The 18,106-nt window shown below is 37.0% G+C and overlaps 1 protein-coding gene across 3 annotated transcripts in view; it reads left to right on the plus strand.

Moving 5' to 3' along the window:
- Positions 1-17,820, plus strand: part of ADCY1 (adenylate cyclase 1) — a 160,510-nt gene extending 142,690 nt beyond the window's left edge. For 2 of the 3 annotated variants that reach the window (XM_042043119.1, XM_042043120.1), the window contains 4 exons: positions 186-284; positions 4,225-4,339; positions 6,153-6,277; positions 7,106-17,820. In XM_042043119.1, the coding sequence (XP_041899053.1) occupies positions 186-284; positions 4,225-4,339; positions 6,153-6,277; positions 7,106-7,444 (678 nt within the window). In that variant the 3' untranslated portion in view covers positions 7,445-17,820. Of the gene's footprint in view, positions 1-166; positions 285-4,224; positions 4,340-6,152; positions 6,278-7,105 lie in introns of those variants that run through there. The other variant, XM_042043121.1, reaches the window with a different exon arrangement.
- Positions 17,821-18,106: the final 286 nt, after the last annotated feature.

Below are 18,106 nucleotides of genomic sequence, written 5' to 3' on the forward strand. Positions count from 1 at the left end.
TTCTCTAATATAGGAAGAGCATCAAAATGGAAGTTAATGGCCGTTTTTTCAATGACCTCAAAGTGGGCAAGCCTCAACTCAACAAATATAATATGGTTTAATGAACTTGCACATATTGTCTGATAACTATGGTTGCTTGTCTAAAATATTATGTAATATTTAACAGTTTTATGTTTTAAACAAAGCTTATGGACAAAGAATATTATAAGGACATTGAAAAGATCAAGACAATTGGAAGTACATATATGGCAGCTGTGGGACTTGTACCTACTTCAGGAACTAAGGTGAGAAGATTTTACACAACAGTCTTACGTGAAGGAACCATTTTCCTTCAATTTCCAGAGGAACATCAGAAACACAACTAATTCTGTGTGATTATTGATAACTTCTTTACAACATTTTGAATCTGAAATTCAAAGAACAGTTGAAGCCTGAAAAGGAAAACTGCCACACTTGCTTATGCGGCTTCACTTGTGATTTCATTGTCTGCAGCTTTGAATTTCTTGCAAATTGGTGTATAAAAGCCTCTAAATCAGAGTGGTAGTGGTAAAACCTCGTTCTTAGATGGCCTTGTAAGATGCAGGGAAAGGGAGACTCTAGGTGTAATGAATTACTGCAAAACTAGCAGAAGAATATTAAAATGCAACTTTTACATATATATTTTTAGTATTGAAATCTAGATGTAACCTACAACTAAAATAAACATAATCTCCCAACCCCCAGCATGGACAGGAACTTTGTGCTAGGTACAATGCTGCACTGGACCTGGTCCCTCCAAATCAGCTCTTCTTTGTCTCTACTGTTAGCATCCTATTTACCGCTTTAATTACTCAGCAATTTAAAAAAGTCAAAGTCATTTCAAACCCACTAACTCTGGGGCACAGTTCTTCTGTATCCTCATTACTACCCTTGAGTGTTATTCTTACCTTAAGTTACTGTCTTGGAACAGAGATTTCCTAGATTTCCAAGCAGTATCTGGAAAGTCAGAAAACCCTGTGGGCATTATATTAAATGTATTGTGTACAGAGTACTATGTACGTTAGTAATTACACTAATAAAACTAAATAATGAAAATTTTATAAAATTAATAGTATAAGAATAGCATGAAAATTAAAGCAATCCATTCACCTCATCTGCCCAGAGTTTCCAGACAGCGCTCCCTTGTTCTGATATGTATGAACATATGTCATAGACATATGTTGAATACATTGGTGCATATGATTTAGCATTGCAAAATAAAACAAAATTAGAAGGCAAAAGCAAAAAATGCCAGAAGATGCCCTGTGGACTCTTTAGCAACAATTTTCCCTATTAAGTAAATAAAAAACAAGACCACATTGAAATCAACAGTTAGAATCATGTTGGAGTATGTCATGTCACTAACCTTCTGGTCTGCAAAGTATTTCCAGCTGATGCCTTCCTTTGTATCACTCCTAGAAATCTATACATTAAAAAAAAAAAGGTATTTTTAAAAATCTGTTTATCCTGAAATGTTTGACTCATGGGTTCTGGGACAGGCAAAAAACATTGATCTTTCGAATTTTTTCAGTGTGTGATCTGAGGCAAACAGGCAATGACATACGTTTGTGTCTGCTATAAATGCTCTTTGAACTATAATCCTCAAAACAAGTGTGTTATTGGGTAACTTTGGCAGCATATGTTCCTAAACCTAAACATGTTTGTCTCTTGTATTTTATAGTTGTTGAGTGAAGGGTCAGCTGAGTTAGTCCAGTACTGAAGATACTATTCTGAGCTTATGATAGTGATGCATTTTAAATCACTGCAGAAGATCTTGTACAGTACTCTGTCTTCCTTTTAAATATTGGGGCAAATTTTGATCTTTTCTGTACATGCAGAATTTATTTGAAATTCTGTATTCCAGAAAGAAAGATCTTGTATGAAACAGACAATAATTTTTACTTTAACTTAGGGTTTCAGCTCTTCTCCTCTTCTGGTAGTGATCTCTCCCTACTGTTCATGTAATGCAAATGAACAGAAATTAGTCACACCCTCTTGCCAATTTCCAATAGTTCTTCAGCATACACCTGTATACTAGAAGTCTGATAATCTTGGCTGGCCTGTCATGCACAGACACTCACTGCCAGCTTCACACAGTCCCTGGGCTGTCCTATGGAGTCGTATGTGTCCATGGGAGCCATAAGACGCTCAAGTGCCTCTGGTCTGCCATCTGCCAGGAGTCTCCCAGCTTCAACAGAAAGTCTGGCACAGCCTCTGATTGTGAATCACTAATTTCATACTAGGATTTGGACATGAACAGAAAGCAGTGGATGGGGTTAATTGGGCTCTTAACTGAGGATATTTATACACTTAAGAGCCCAGTACCCTGAGGAAGTTAAATATTTAAATCCCATATTTTACTGGACTCTTGCTTCTGCACCTTGACTTCATCCAGTGACTACAGTAAATGCACATTGCCTCTATCACAGTGACTTTGCTGTGATGCTCTTGGCAGTCTTTCCAGTAACAACTCCAATGTTTAAATAAATAATTGCTTGCCAGTTACATCAGCAGGGCAGCACACAAACCAAGCTCTTGTAGATCTTTTGCACAATTTAAATTCATTTGGTCTGTATTTCACCAGGATCCTGACTTCACCAGGGTCCTAACTTTGCAGTGTTCTTCAGTGGAGGTTCAAAAGAGTTTGCCCTGATCCTATTGAGACGCATCTGTCACCTGCAGCGCACTCAGTAATTGTCACCAGTCCTTTCCCCACCAACCCTGAAGGGCATTGCAGGAAAACAGAGCATTTGTCAGACAGCAAAGAAATGGAAGATAGGAAACATAAAGAAGATTAGAAATCAAATAAAACTATGCACTACTCCCTCCCTGCTCCAGAAATTGAATATTTTTTCCTTCTCTGTTGGAAATGTATCCATCAGCTCTTTAAGCTTTGTTTTGGTGATTCTGGAAAAGAGTAGAGCTAGCTAGTTCACATTGCAAGAAGCAGAATGCCAGATATTCAGGCAGGTAAATAAAATATCTTTCCCAAAAATTGGGACTGACACAAGGATGACTTTCATAATTTTTTGTAAATTTCCTAGCCACATGAAGCAACCATTTCAAACTGAGGTGAATAAAGTGAATAGCATCCTGTTTCTCAGCTTTTTCAGCCACTGTTAAGCACTGAATTTATAAAATCTCTCTATCATGGCAAAAACTCAGCAAGCTTTCATCTCATGCCAGCTTGCATAGTCCTGTTGTGTAACACCCTACTGAAGCTGCCACTGACCCTGCATTTCTTTCACCATATCCTACCTTTAGCCCACTTTCACTTTGCAAATTCGTTCAAAAATTCATATTTCTTATTCGAATAAGAGCAGAAGATAAGAGCAGTCATACTGAGTTGAGTCAAAGGTTTATTCTAGTAACCTGTCTTTAACTCACCAAAGTTATATCCTGGAGGGAGGGCATGAGTTACAGAACAAATATGCATACCTCACTTTTCCACTTTCTAATAATATGCTCCTTAGGTTTTTACTACTTTGTAGCAAATATTTCTTTCATGATCTTGAGAATTATGTTAGAATCTTGCTAAGTTTTGGAATCCACAATATCCTCTGAAAATTAGTTGCACAGTTTAATTAGACTGAAGTTGTAAAAATTATTTTCTCATGTTTGGGGTTTTATTTGCAAGTTAATACTTCACCATTTCATTTGATCTCTTTGGGGCTTTTTGCTTTGGTTGATTTAGGTACATTTGATAACAACTCCCTTCAAATTTCCTGGAAAGGAAGAACATAGGGGTGTTCTGCATCTCGCAGGATTAAACGTTACAGGAATTTTGTCAATGGGAACAGCATGCACCCCATGGGAGCTGGGAGCTAGCAAAGCCCCAAAGGGAGAAGAGGGCAGAAACTATAGTTATTATTAATCCTCAGGCAAAGTAGTTTTGTAAGAAAGCAGGTTATAGTCCCTGCCACACTCAAAACAAACATCTGCAGCTCTCTAGCAACAGAACCACTTTACCACGGGAACTTTGCATTCCATTATTCCCAGAAATAAAAAGGGAGAGAGAGAAGAAAATAATAGCAGAAAAAAGAATGCATATGTTGTAGCTACTGTGAAAAGTTTCCTTTCACAAACAGAAAAATTGGTTAGATTCTTTTCCTAAACCATCTGAGCTTCTCATTATTTTTCACTTTGGTATTTAACCTGCATCTCAGTACCATACAAATCTAATGTGGAACACTATTTTGTTTCTAGGCTAAAAAATCAATTTATTCCCATCTGAGTACACTGGCGGATTTTGCAATAGAGATGTTTGACGTTCTTGATGAAATCAACTATCAGTCTTATAATGACTTTGTCCTACGAGTTGGTAAGTCACGTTTCTACAACTATCACACAAGCAGAAGATTGTTTTTCATTGGTTTTTCCTGTGCTGTCAGCAAAGGATTACCTCTCCTGCACTCATGATTAAAACTGAAAATTCTCTGTCAGGGAGAGAGTCACATCCATGTAGAAGGTCAGCAGTCTGGATCGTGTGCATTAGTAATAAGAAATTGTAATTGCCTCCAATTCCAGTGTGTTTACTTAATCTATGCACCCCTAAAAGGAAACTGCATCATTAATTTTATACAATATTATGAGTGTACCCAGTTTTGTGGCTTACACTGCTTTGCATTGCTAAGCTGCTGAAAATTGGGTTTTACTGTATTAAGTTGCATCTGCAAAAGCTTTGTCGGCATCAAAAGTGCAATGGAAACTTTTGGTCCACAGATGCCAAATCACCTTAACCAGTCCTGTTTTCTCCAACAAATCTAATCCTCTGGTTTTGAGGACAACACAACCCTTTCCATGCAATCCTTTACATGTTATTACATATCTTACCACTCAGAATCCTTTCAGCCTTCTTAGAGATCAAGTTCCCTGCTTCCCTTTCTTCATGTATCCTGCTCCTCTCCAGTGGTACTTCCACTGCTGTTCTCCTTTTATTGCATATTCTAATACTGATAGTTTTCTCCAGCTTCTTTCTCTATATATTTTCATGGCTGACTTGTGAGAATGAGCTGGACAAGGGGAAAACTGAGGTTTCTAGCAGTGGAAGATTGAGAAAGACCAAAGACATCAAAGGCAACAATAGGAAAGTTATACATCTTTGACCTCCTATACATCCTAATAATTATAAACACCAAATTCTCTTTGAACTCTGTTATAACTTGTCTTTCCAGGTTCACAAAGGATCAAATATCTAACCCTCATTCTTCTGCATAAATTACTTAGAAAAGCCCTTGCACAGAATCTCATGCAGGGTTTAGTATCTGCAGCTCTTCAGGGCACACTTTTATCTTCCAAACAAGGTGTTGAAATCAGTCAGAAATGTAGACCTGATCTCTGCAGTTTCCAAAAAAATATGCTTGAGCCATTTTCAGATACTTTTGTCTTCTTCCAGTCTCTCCAGAATCTGAGTTGTCTAGTTAACAACCAACCTGACATACGTCCCTTACCCCAATCCTTGTGTATTCCAGGCCATTATTTCTGTTCCACTTGGAAAACCTCCATTAAAAGGTTTTATATGTGCAACTGCAGTGGAAGTTGTAGGAAACAATTAAAGATCTTTAACAGTTTGTCCCATTTTCAGCTAAACTCTGCACTACCACTGCTTTTCTTCTTTTCTTTAGACAAACAACATCCACAGAAGAATCAAATTTTTATGTTGCCTACATATTGCATTTCCAGTAAGATATCTCAAGGAATGTCTTTGTCGTGTTTCTAAGCCTTTTACAAATGCAGAAGTCCACTTGGTATCAATTTAATCATAGAATCATAGAATATGCCAAGGGATCATAGATTATGTAAGGGACCCATCAGGATCATCAAGCCCAACTCCTGACCCTGCACAGGACAGCCGAACAGTCCAAATGTCCAAATGCTTCTTGAATTCTGTCAGGCTTGTTGCTGTGACCATTTCCCTGGACAGCCTGCTCCAGTGCTCAGTCACCCTTTAGGTGAAAAACTTTTTCCTGACATCTAACCTAAACCTCCCCTGACTTGGCTTTATGATGTTAACATGTATTACCCTATTACAAAAAAAAAATTCTAAGACACTTGTGTCAAATCTGTTTTGCAGGATTCATGTTTCCCTTGGATAATATACTGTAGTGAAAACCAAACTCATTGTTTAATTTTAGGTATTAATGTTGGGCCTGTAGTGGCAGGAGTCATCGGAGCCAGAAGACCACAGTATGATATCTGGGGGAACACTGTGAATGTTGCCAGCCGGATGGATAGTACTGGAGTGCAGGGAAAGATTCAGGTGAGTGCATTCTAAGACAATTTTGCAAACTCTACATACCTCCTGTTTTATATGTGGTTACGTTTTCAAGAACACTTAGAAAATGCAGCCTCACTTTTTTCTTATGGAGACGGCAACTCTCTCCAGATTACTCACCATCAGAGGTATAGTTGTTTTCCATCTTATACACTTCTTAGAGACAATGAAATCCTCAAATAAATCATTTCCCATCAGAAGAAACAAGAGTTCTCTGCTTCATTGCACAGTTGGAGGCAAGCCTGGGAATGCAGACACTGCCAGTCTTTCTGCTGTAGAAATTTTGCCTAAACAGGACCTACAAGGAAAGGATCTATGTCCATTTGCATCTTCCTAAATTTTATGTAGCTCTAAAAATTGCTTGGATACTTTGGATTGGAGAGTCAATGCAGACAGAGAACATTGTTGTTTTACTATGGCTTGACTAGAACCTATGGTGTTCTTCTCAAAAGCTCAATGAACACTTTCAGTCATTTATCCAAAATACCTGTCTGATCTCCAGGGATCAAAAGGTCTTCTGCAATAAATTAACATCACTGGAACTGATCCAGCCTACAATTTGGTTATATATTTCTGTTGGATGGAGTTTAATCTATCTGTGTATTTATTTAACTCAAGACCAGAAATTCTGCTTCTCAGATTCCAGGTTGATCTTTACTTCCCAAAGAAAATTCTAAGGGAGCCTGAGAGCAGCTGTAGGTGCTAATCCATTCTGCTTATGCATATTTCATGACAGAGTAGTAAAATGGAGAGGGGTGAGCAATTACATGAACAGAAAATAGTAACAGGTTTGGTTTTTTTTTCTGTCTTCAGGTGACAGAAGAAGTTCAGCGGATATTAAAAAGGTGCAGTTATGAATTCGTGTGCAGGGGTAAAGTCAGTGTAAAGGGAAAAGGTGAAATGCTGACCTATTTCCTGGAAGGAAAGGCTGATGGAAATAATTCCCAAACAAGGTCTTTAAACTTAGAGCGGAAAATGTACCCTTATGGGAGAGCAAACATTCAAACAAAACTGGGCACCAGCTGTCCATCGGTGTCCTCAGTTGCTAGCTTTACTGTAAAACCTGGGCTTGGAGCAGGTCAAGCGTCTGCCAGTCACACAAACCAAACACTGCATTATCTTCCTTCTGTGCCAGCTGTGAAGGAGACATAGAACAAAGGAGATTTGGTTGTGCCACTTGCAGTGAACTTGGAGAGCAATGGTTGCCTGAATTTTTACTAAGAAGTCAGAGGTCATAGGCCATGGCATTAACCAAGGACCACTACAACCCAACCAAAGAGAACTTGGGGACTGTGTAATGAACTCTTGGGATAGAACATATAAGGGCTAGCAATTCTGTTATGAAAAGTCAAAACGGGATTTTCTGGAAATGAGGAATATTTTCTTGGCATTTTTAAACAGTAAATAAAAAAAATTAGATAAATGTGAAAGCAATTATTTATGTGTGTGTGTATATATATGTTTTAATCTATATATGCACATATACAAACAGTTCTGTGTAGACTTAACAGAGATTTATAGAGATGAAAATAAAAATGTGTATTTATTTACACATCCACCTGCAGTAACATAGCAAAGAGATTTCTCTTTGCTGTCATAGCCAGAATTGTTTGGCCTGGGATTAGCAAAGCTGCATTTAACCATCAAATGTGGGATGCCTGGAGATTCTCCAGGGCTACAGCAAGACTTTTAGAAACTGTGCTCCCAGTGCATGAATTAATGCAATGAAAACAGTGTTTATTGTGTTGTCAATGGCAGATTAATGAAGACTGGATTCAGCTAATTACAGAACCCTACATATTTTTTTAAACTCTCCTTGCATGCTCCAAAAACTTCCAAAAACTTTCAATCAAACCATTACACTAGGATATAAGGTAGATAAACCACAGAGCTTAAAGTTTAGGCAGAAGAACAATATATATTCTTTCCATTAAAAAAAATACAAGAGTGGTAGAGCTTAGAATTTGCTGCCTCTTTGTAGGTTATTTGACTCTGTGCAAGACAGAGGAGCCACCCTGCAAGCACAGCAATATGCTTATGCAATATAGAAACATTCCTTTATGTACAGTGCTGATTTTACTGAGGAGCAGAAGGATGGTATTATTTCAGGCTTTTAGAAATAGCACAAGTCCTGTGGCTCAAGTTTAGTATTTAGCTTTGACATTCTAAACAGCTCAAAGAATAGTCCTGTACTGGTGACAAACATGCTGTTGCTAGTTTTGCGACATTTGTATGTTTGCCAACATAGTTTTATATATTAATCGATTTTTAAATTTATGCCACAGTTTTATTATATCTTGATTCTATCCAGACTCACTCTTCAAAGCTGTACAATTATAGAAAGCTATAATTCTGAGAAACAAGCACAGTCAAACTTTGTCAAATGAGGAGCACTGGTAAATGTGCCAGGAGAGCAAGGCCTGCTCTTAATCTGCATAAAAAGAAATATATTTTGGCTGCTTTTTTTCTTCATGGCAGCCCACATCATATTGTTTATGGTTTCATCCTAAAATGATGATCTGGATGTGAAATGTGGAGTGCAACTCCATACTCAAGGTACAAGTAGTTGAAGGTCATCCTGCTGAGGGACGTGTACTCCATGGAACTGTGCCATAGTGTCCTGATGGGGATTCACAGGCTAACTAACCTCACTGCTTTCCAAAAGAGAAGCAAAACTTTACATTGTCTAAAAACATGAAAAGCTTTCTTTTAACCAGCAAAAACATCTGCCCGCCCCCCAAAAAAAAAAGATCAAAAACCAACAACAACAACAAAAAGGTCAAAAAAGCCAACAAAACCAACAAAAACAACCCACAAACCTAAAAACCCCACTCCAGAACACAGAAGTTGTACAGATTGTACAATAGAAAACTTTCACATACTAGATGTCACATTTCCCTTCAGTGGGCCTATTTTGTTACAGATTTCAGTGGAAAAAAAGTTCTGAGAGATTCCCTTCTAATCAGCTTTTGCTTTGGAGCAGTAATTTTTTGTGTTAAAAGTATATGACAGCACTATGTCAGCAGATGCAAATGGCTAAAGAAATGTTGCAGGAATTTCTGTTCTCCGTATCAGGATACTGTGGGACTCCAGTGTTTTTCAGCAGAGTCCTAAATTAATTTTTCAGCAGAGTCCTAAACCCTGTCTCCTAGGTGCTTCATTACAAAGCTGGGAAAGTTAGTCTTAAGATTAAAGTGACTATAAAAACCTGAGAACTGTTTCCTAATTGTACTGCACCGGGTATATGCATCCTTATTGAGCTGAAGAAAGTCACTGCATTTCTTTATCTCCCTAAGAGCTACCCAGTTCACAGCTATTCTTCTAGAATAATTTATTTTTTGCTTTTGAGGCATTCGAATAGTTTTAAAAATATACATGTAGAGAATACAGATTTAAAAGAACAAATATTTACATAACTAAACTGAATAAGTGGCATTCATGTAAAGCACACTGCATAGTTATGTTTTCTAACAGGTTTATAGGAACTAAATCATCATGTGGGTAAGTTAAATATTTAACCAAGTTGGAAAGCATTATGTGCAATAGCATTAATCACTCAGTTCCACTCTCAAAGAGCCCATGCTTACACAATTTTTGAATCAGTGAATTTGGTATAATTTCACTGATAATAATAAAATAAAAGCATCTTCAGATCCTAGCAGTAGATCTGGTAGTATGTGAACACATCAACAAAATACTCGCATTGACCCACCCCAAAGCTTTCAATGAAATTACTTATTTGTTACTCTTTTTACTAGGCTCAAGATATAGGCATCTTGCCACTGTTTCTTTGATCACTAAATGGACAGTGAGCACAAATGAATTGTCACCTCTGCTGATATTTTTTGTGACTGTTCTCCTTCCCAGACCCATTCCCAGCTTGGTAATGTCAGTGGAAGATCATGTAGCAAGGTAAATTTAGATTATTCATGTTAACATTTTAAATGATTAGCAGGTGCTAATTAAGTAGAATTGGTCCAAAGATTTTCAAAGCCTGATCCTCTTTTCCAACAGCCAAATAAGGCATGTGACTTTTTGTAAGAATGTTTTCCATGTTGAATGGAAAGTACAAGACAGGCACAGTCCATCATTGGCTTCTCATTCTGCAATTTTGGAGGAGGTCTCTGCCTCCCAGAGCAGGTTGAGTGGTCCAGGATGGCTTCTTGGTACTGCAGGCAAGCTGGTGTGTATGTCCTAGCTTACATAATCAACGATGGTATATTTGGAGTTAGTTTCCAGACTTTAAGTCACAGATTTATAGAATGCTTTTGGGTTGGAAGGGACCTTAAAGATCATCTAGTTCCAACCCTGTTGCCATAGGCAGGGACACCTTCCAATAGACCAGATTAACATCACTCTCATTAAGTTCATCATCATTAACATCATTATCCTATCATTAGTGTTTTTCGTGGTTTTGTTATTGTTGCTGGTTTTACTGTGGGGAAAAATACATATTACTTTGTAGTCCTGGACTGAGCAGTATAAATTTATTAAGAGAGTTTAGCTAAGGCACAAATTAGTCAAATACCATGTACTCTTATCTTTATGCTTTCCCTCCCTACTCATACAGTTTTTTCCCATTTTCCTGTTCTGTCTACATTTGTTTAATTTCAGCTCTTGTGTGACAGCTTTAAATGACATATTTAAACTCTCCGCTCTTCTGCATTCTTTGACACGTTTAATAAGTTTTATATATGGAAAGAGGGGGAAATACACATGGAAGCAATACTTCTGAAAACCTCATAAATGCACATTTTCTGCCAAATTAGAGAAGATTGTAATCAATTTTTTTATTGGCAATTGACCTAAGATGGTATGTGGCCCACTCCAGTATCCCTGAAAATCATCAGAAGAATTTCCTTAGATTTTTGTGGCATTTGTGTTGTGTCCATCTTATTGCATGCAGTTGTATTTCCTGTCTTGCATATATTAATTTTCATGTGCTGTAACTCTTGCCTCATCAAGAATTCTGCCCCACAGCAACCAAAAGTCCCTAGTGTTTATTTGAGGATAGTAACTTGTTGATTCGTGGGCAGAATAGCCTCCTGTAGCTCTGTTCACTGTTTTGTGCAGCTGTTAGCTTGAAACAATTAACAGATACAAGCCCTACAACAAAGTGATGCCATTTGGCATGTCAATGTCTGTCAGTAGCAAGCACAATATTTAACATCAGTTTGCATGTTTTCTCTTTCAGATAATATTAACAATTGAAGTCTTTCATTCTTTATATAAGCATATAAGTATCAGAGATCTTTTAGTCTTGGGAGCTTATTTCTAGGTGTTCCTATACTACCTTTATCTTCAAATTATTTTTTAATTATTATTCTCTGCTGAGATTGCAAACTGGCATTCCACTGAATTACTGGCTAGATATTTCCAAACATATTCTATTTACATTGACTAGAAAGCTATTTTACCCAGACTGTAAAATGCATAGGTTTTTGTAGCTGCATCGCTCTGTGGCAAGTGACACTCCCTTATCTTCACCAAAACAAACACAAATTTTCCCTTACTTTCCTTTAGTGAGACTGAGAGCCAAAAGTTTCAGCTTGTAAGGGCTGAATCTGCATCCCTTATGTGTCCACAAGGCCTGCAGCAATCACCAGTTTAGTACGCTTGTGAGGGTCAGGAGCTGGGCTTCTGTAGGCCAAGTTCTGCTTTGGGTTGTAGCGGTGTCTCATGTCAATATTGAACTGAATATTTTACAACACTGCAACCAAGAGTAGGTCATGCACCTAAATCTCTTTCATATTTATGCCTGTAATTTATCTGTCAGGCAAAATAAAGTAGCTGGGTGCCACTGTTTGAAGGGAAACAGTATATGACCTGTGCCATTTCAGTGCTTTGAAGAGTCTTAACACATTAGTAAGTAGCGTGAATCATTTTCCTGTGTTGGATTCCTGCTTGTAGCAGAAAGAATGCATTTTCTTTACATCAGCAAGTCCAGATTGTGTATGTGTTCTGCCCAGGCAGGAGGACTATTTAGCCATAATGTTCTTTCAAGTTAGAGTTTTGTATTACAGTGAAAACAACATTTTTTTAATTTGTGATAAACCTGTATTATAATGCCTTATTTTTAATCTTGTACAGTGTTACAAAACAACAGAAAACATTGGCCTTTCATGTATTATTCACTTTAAAAGATGTATTGTACTATGAAATTTTGTAAATAATTTTTGCTTGGACAGGTAGTTGCATGTACACTTGTATAAAAAGAGGCAAAAAGGCACACTTTTAACAAAAATTAATGATTTTTGTAAGAGACATTTTACATGTGCATGGAGATTATATATCCTTTTAAAATGGATGTCTTTTTGGTTTTCCTTTCAATCTACTGCATGCCATTCATGCCTGACTTCAGTAAAACAAAACAGTAAGTTTTCCTAAGTGTTTTTGACATACCACTTCTGGCACAGTTAAATCACTAGTTGCATGTGCATTCAGCAAATCAAAATACAAACAGCAAATAAAGAAGAAAAATAACTAATGATTGTGATCTGCCAACCTCCATGTTTCAAGGTCCATAACACAGTATATGAAAAGTGTTATCAACATCTAAGCTGTCTTCATAAGGTACCTTCTGGTCATTAGAAGCAATAAACTACTTTCTGTAATATAAAAAACAAACCAATACTCTAGTTCAAAATGGTGTAACATCTGACATTCAATGACATTCAACTCTGATACTGCATTTGATGTAGTATTGTCATCAAGAAGGACCAGGTGTCAAATCCATCTTTGCTGTATGCAGGTGCAACACTATGGAAGGCAAAGAAGGTGAATTTGGCCCATCAGTGTTACCCAGAGTATACTTCTAATGTGATAATGAGTTATTGTATATGAAAAGTACATAATGCAAATAGGTTCTTTTCCTGGATACATACATACATATATACATATGTATGTATGTATGTGTGTATATATATATATATATATAAATTAATTTTGTTGCCTTATTTCTGTCAGGTTTTTTGACTTATTTTCCAAATAGTTTCTATTGCTAAGCAGAACGTATTTAACAGAACTATCTGGAGAACGTTCATTGGATTTTTCTGGGTGCTTTGAGCCATCTGGATTCTGTGCTTACAGGGTAATCACGATTCTATGCTTGCAGGGATGCCTCCCATAGGCATCACAGCCTAACACACAGCTTGAGGCCCATGTCAACTAGTGATATAGGAATAAGAAATCAATATCCAATCCTCTAACTGATTTTTCCCATAACACTGAGAATAAAACATAAAATTCTGAAGGTATTTTGTACACCTCATTTTTAAAGTTGTCATATCCATGTCACTACAACTCAGGATTATTCTTCAAATTACTTATATAATTGTTGTATGATAAATAAGGAGTATTGGAGGAGCATAACACTGAGTCTTGTGGCAAAGGGAAAAGCATATCGACTGTGAATACTTTCTGCTTTGGATAAGGACTTGCGGTTTACAATTTGAGCTAGTTTTATAATAGGACTCAGAAATCATTTAATTTGTTCGTTTAATCAGGTGACTGTAGGGTTAATTAAGCTGTACAGCTTCTGCAGGTACTTTTGTCATCCTAAGTTAAGAGGCAGGTTCATACCATATATCCCTGTTGCCTGCATAGAAAAGCTGCTACCTTGTACTGACGATTGTCTTCATTATAGTAGTTAAGCCTTTCTAACAGTTATAAACTAACTGGTCTCAAATTTGGTGGGTTTTACATCTCAGTGTAGTGTAATTGTTGTGAATAATGACAATCTGGACACTGCTTGTGCACCCCAATGTTGTTTATGACTGGCTTTTTCCAGAACTCTATATAGGCAATTTTTAGATCATTGTTCCTTTTAATCCTATCTCTTATTGAGTTTTCAGGCCAAATCTAAATAATTAATAAATATATTAATGTAAATAATGGAAAAAGTACATATAAGGGAGTGGCTGCCTGTTGCGCTTTAATTCCTCTTGAAAATATCACAGTGCTTGGGTGGCCTGATGTGATTTGCAATCTGTTCGGTGCAAGGATAAAAAGAAGGAAAGGAGAAAAAAAAAATGGGCAAAGTTAGCAAGAGTACAAAACAACAAAAAAAGAAGCCTGTGAGATAGCAGTTGCTGAACGGAAAAGGTGAAAAGCCAGTACTCTTCTGAAGTTGGTGGTAAAATTCAGTGACACAGAACACAGTATCTGAGCTGGGAGTACTTAACCAGATTTGTAGTTCAGCAAAAATAAAGCTTGTGTTTAATTGCATGGTCAAATCAGTTTCTGAGGTTTCGTGTCAGTTCAAATTTACAAAAGTGTTCAAGATCTCCTGGTGAGCTACTTTCAAAATTTCAGAAGGAATTATTAGAAATAGTTGGGGGTTGTCGCCTTTAATGCCTATTTTTTGATCATGAGGAGGCACCTTGGAATTTGAATTAGCATTAATTCATGGTTAATGTACACAGTGTATGTGCTGGAAGGACTTGGTTTTGCTTGTGCCTTACAGCATGCTGGAGGATCTACTTCTTTATATTAGGATCCCCATTTTATGCCTTCTGTGGCATCAGACATGACACACCTGCATAAAACTGAAGGAACAAAAAGTGCTGCATCACTGTGAAGATTTTTTATTAATTCCTTTCCTTCTTTGGTTTACTACCAGTACAGTTATGTGGATGCAAGGAGTGATCCATTTGTTTGTGGAAGGAGGCCATACACAGGTATACGTGGGTCCAAGCTAAAGAAGAATAGGTTTCCTAGAAAGCTCAGCACTTACAGTGAGCTGAGTTCTAGAGGAAGTATTTTCAGATAGTTTGGGGCTCCTTTTAAAAAGCTGGCTGCTCTCCTCTTCAGAACAGGCTTGTATAGCACAACTAAAACCATCCAGAGCACCTTGTAACTGCGCTGTCAGGTTTGCTAGATGTAGGTTAGCCTGCTGGTGGTGAAACAGCTAACAAACAGTTCTTTTTGTGGGCTAAAGTGGGGTTAAATTACTGTGGTTGTGTGCACTATCATGTATTACTTTCAAGTGCCTGACCTTCTGCTTTAATCCTAGACCTGTCTGTAGTGGCATTAGTTATGAAAACCTTCAGCTGGCACATTGAAGTTACTTAGATGATTTCTCATGTCTTTTGCTCCTTAGTACACAAGGGTGCAAAGGTTGTCTGTTCTTACATTTCAAATGCCATTCGAGCAATAATTCAAGAATTTTCGATTAAATGTAAATGAAAATTTATTACCTGTGCCATCCAAATTTCTTCATGATAATTATAGTTTTAATTGCTATGGTAGGTAGAGATTCTTCTTCACTTAGAATTCCGGCTTTTTTTACAGTAACATTACTAGGGCTCAATAAGGAAAAACAGAGAAGAAAGGTGATTGCATAACTTGCTCCCATTTACAAGTATAATTGTCTGCACAAAAGTGAACTTAGACAAAGCAAACAGAGAGTTTCTTTTCTGCATTCAAACAGCTGGTTATTACAGAGAAGTAGCTTTGAAAAATATTAGAGAATACCATAAGAATGAAAGCAATGCTTACTGGTCTAAAAAACTAGAATCCAAGAACAACTACCTTTTCTAGCATAATTAACTCAATACAGAGAATCTTAGAGCAGTGATATTGTTTTCTCTGAAATTCTGACAGAGGTTAAATTCTGACACACATTTCACAGTTTCAAGCAAATTCAATCAAATTTGACCCATCTGTTAAAACCCCTGTCTTTAAAACTTGTGTCACAAGTAACATCTGTCTGGATTTTATCCTGCTGGTAAGTCCTTGTACTCTCTGCTGTCTCAAGGTTAACTTCTGCCCTGCTGGCATGTGTACATAGGTTCTCCTTGGAAATAAGATGCTAAGCATTTTTCCAATCTGTTAATTGAAAATATTTAAAAGTCTTTTATAATTAATGTTCAGCAGCCTAAGGTAGGAAGCAAAAGACCACACAGAGCATGTGTTCTACAAACAAAATTAGTCTGCCTACATGATGACAGAGAGTCCATTATGGCCTTATCCATAATTTTAAGCATCCTATAAATATTTAAATGTAATAAATGCCATAGCAATAAGAAGAGATGAAGCTAGACATACCTACCTGCCTCTCAACACCACGTAAGTCTTCTTTGGATGTAAAAATGTGACCTACAGCTCATAAAATACTGCTTCTTCAGAAACTGATACCCCTTCTACCCTTAACTCACCTTCAGTTGTTCAGTGCTGTCATATTTTTGTTGAGGTGTTTACTGTCCACTCAGGCCTGCTTTACCATCTCCCTCTGTAGGTCCTCTGTCATATGGTTGTCAAGCTTCTTTTTTGAAAAGAAAATATATTTCCAAAAAGTTGATTTTTCATATAATAGATGCTTAGGGGGAAAGAAATACATTTAACATAATCTCGTTAGGAAGCAGTACATGTGACAGCAAACCTGAAAGGGAACATAAACATACCCTGTGGTGGGAGTGCAGGCGCAAGCAGCTGGCAGCAAGCTGGGCAATAAGGCTTCAGCCTGCCATCAGCAAGCAGAGCAGCATCTCTGTTCAAGGGTCCGAAGAAGAGAATAGATAAGTAAGAGTGGTGTAGCCTAATTCATGTTCCCTAGCAGTTTAACAAAAACATGCAAACCCATTTCAAGAGCAGTCATGTTGTCTGTCTGGATACCACTCTTTACTAAAATATTAGAGAGGAAAGATACAGGCTTGGAGTATTATAAGGCTGGTTGAACTGAAACATTCAGCAAGAAGACTGTGCAAGAGGAATCTTATCAGCTACTTAACCTGCTGATGTTTGCAGCAAATTCTGCATTGCTTCTGAACTAACTTGAATATTTGCTTAGACTTTGGGAAAAAAAGAATTATTTGCATCAGGTAGACATATGGGAAAACCAAGTGTATTCTTCTCTGTATTTATTGGCATAAAAGTTTTCAGTAGAAATTTTAGTCTTGTTTACAGCCCAGTAAAATTAATGAAAATATTAACTTCAACAATTATTGAATTTTTAGATCAGGCCTTATTCTAGTGTCTATTCAAGGCCTTATTCTATTCCTCTGCCATGTCAAATGGCGTGTCACCAGTGACTTCAAAGGGACCAGGAGGAGGCCTACTATATCACAAAAGAAACATCTACATAGGTAAAATGAAGAATCCTAACTTTAAGGAGTGAACTAGTAAGTCAAGATGTCATTATTCCAACTGCTATAGCCCACTGAACCTATAATCTTTTTATCTTTATAGCTATACACTATATATATATATATGTATATGCATAGTACAATACAATAACTTAACACTGGGTAACTTCTAATGATAGATTTTCATTAATAATACGGGTCTATTTTTATGTAAATATATTATTGTAGAGTATCTTCCAGTCTTTTTCAAGATTGTTAAATTGAGAAGAGCAATTGAATATTTGTCCTATTTTTATGTTAAAAAGTGAATGGACTGAAATGTTAAATGTGAATGTAAATTTCTTATTGCAACTTTTATACTGAGTGTTTGCACTATTATAATTTCTGGAATCTAATTAAAAATAAAGGAAAAAATTGCTTGAATAAACAGTTGTTTGAAATTGGTTTTGTTTTGGTTTGGCTTTTTTTGGGGGGGAGGTTGTTTGGGATTTTTTGTTCGTTTGTTTTTTAAATCAAGCTGCATTAATTATTATATCCCAAGTGGTCTCTCAGAGGGTCCAGCTACAGCTTCTCAGTTTTCAGGCTATGAACATGCCTCTAGAAATGCTGTAATTCTGCTTTCAGAATTGCTCTGAACTAAAGAATCTCATGGGAACAATTCAGCTCCCTTGTGAGTCTCACTGATTTTCTGCATTGACCACAGTGTAAGCCAGCTTGGGCCAAGTGTACC

Source organism: Corvus kubaryi, unplaced genomic scaffold (assembly GCF_017639235.1).
Source record: "Corvus kubaryi isolate FWS band 111438036 unplaced genomic scaffold, C.kubaryi_AGA036_p1.0 37398, whole genome shotgun sequence".
NCBI classification, from domain to species: Eukaryota; Metazoa; Chordata; class Aves; order Passeriformes; family Corvidae; genus Corvus; species Corvus kubaryi.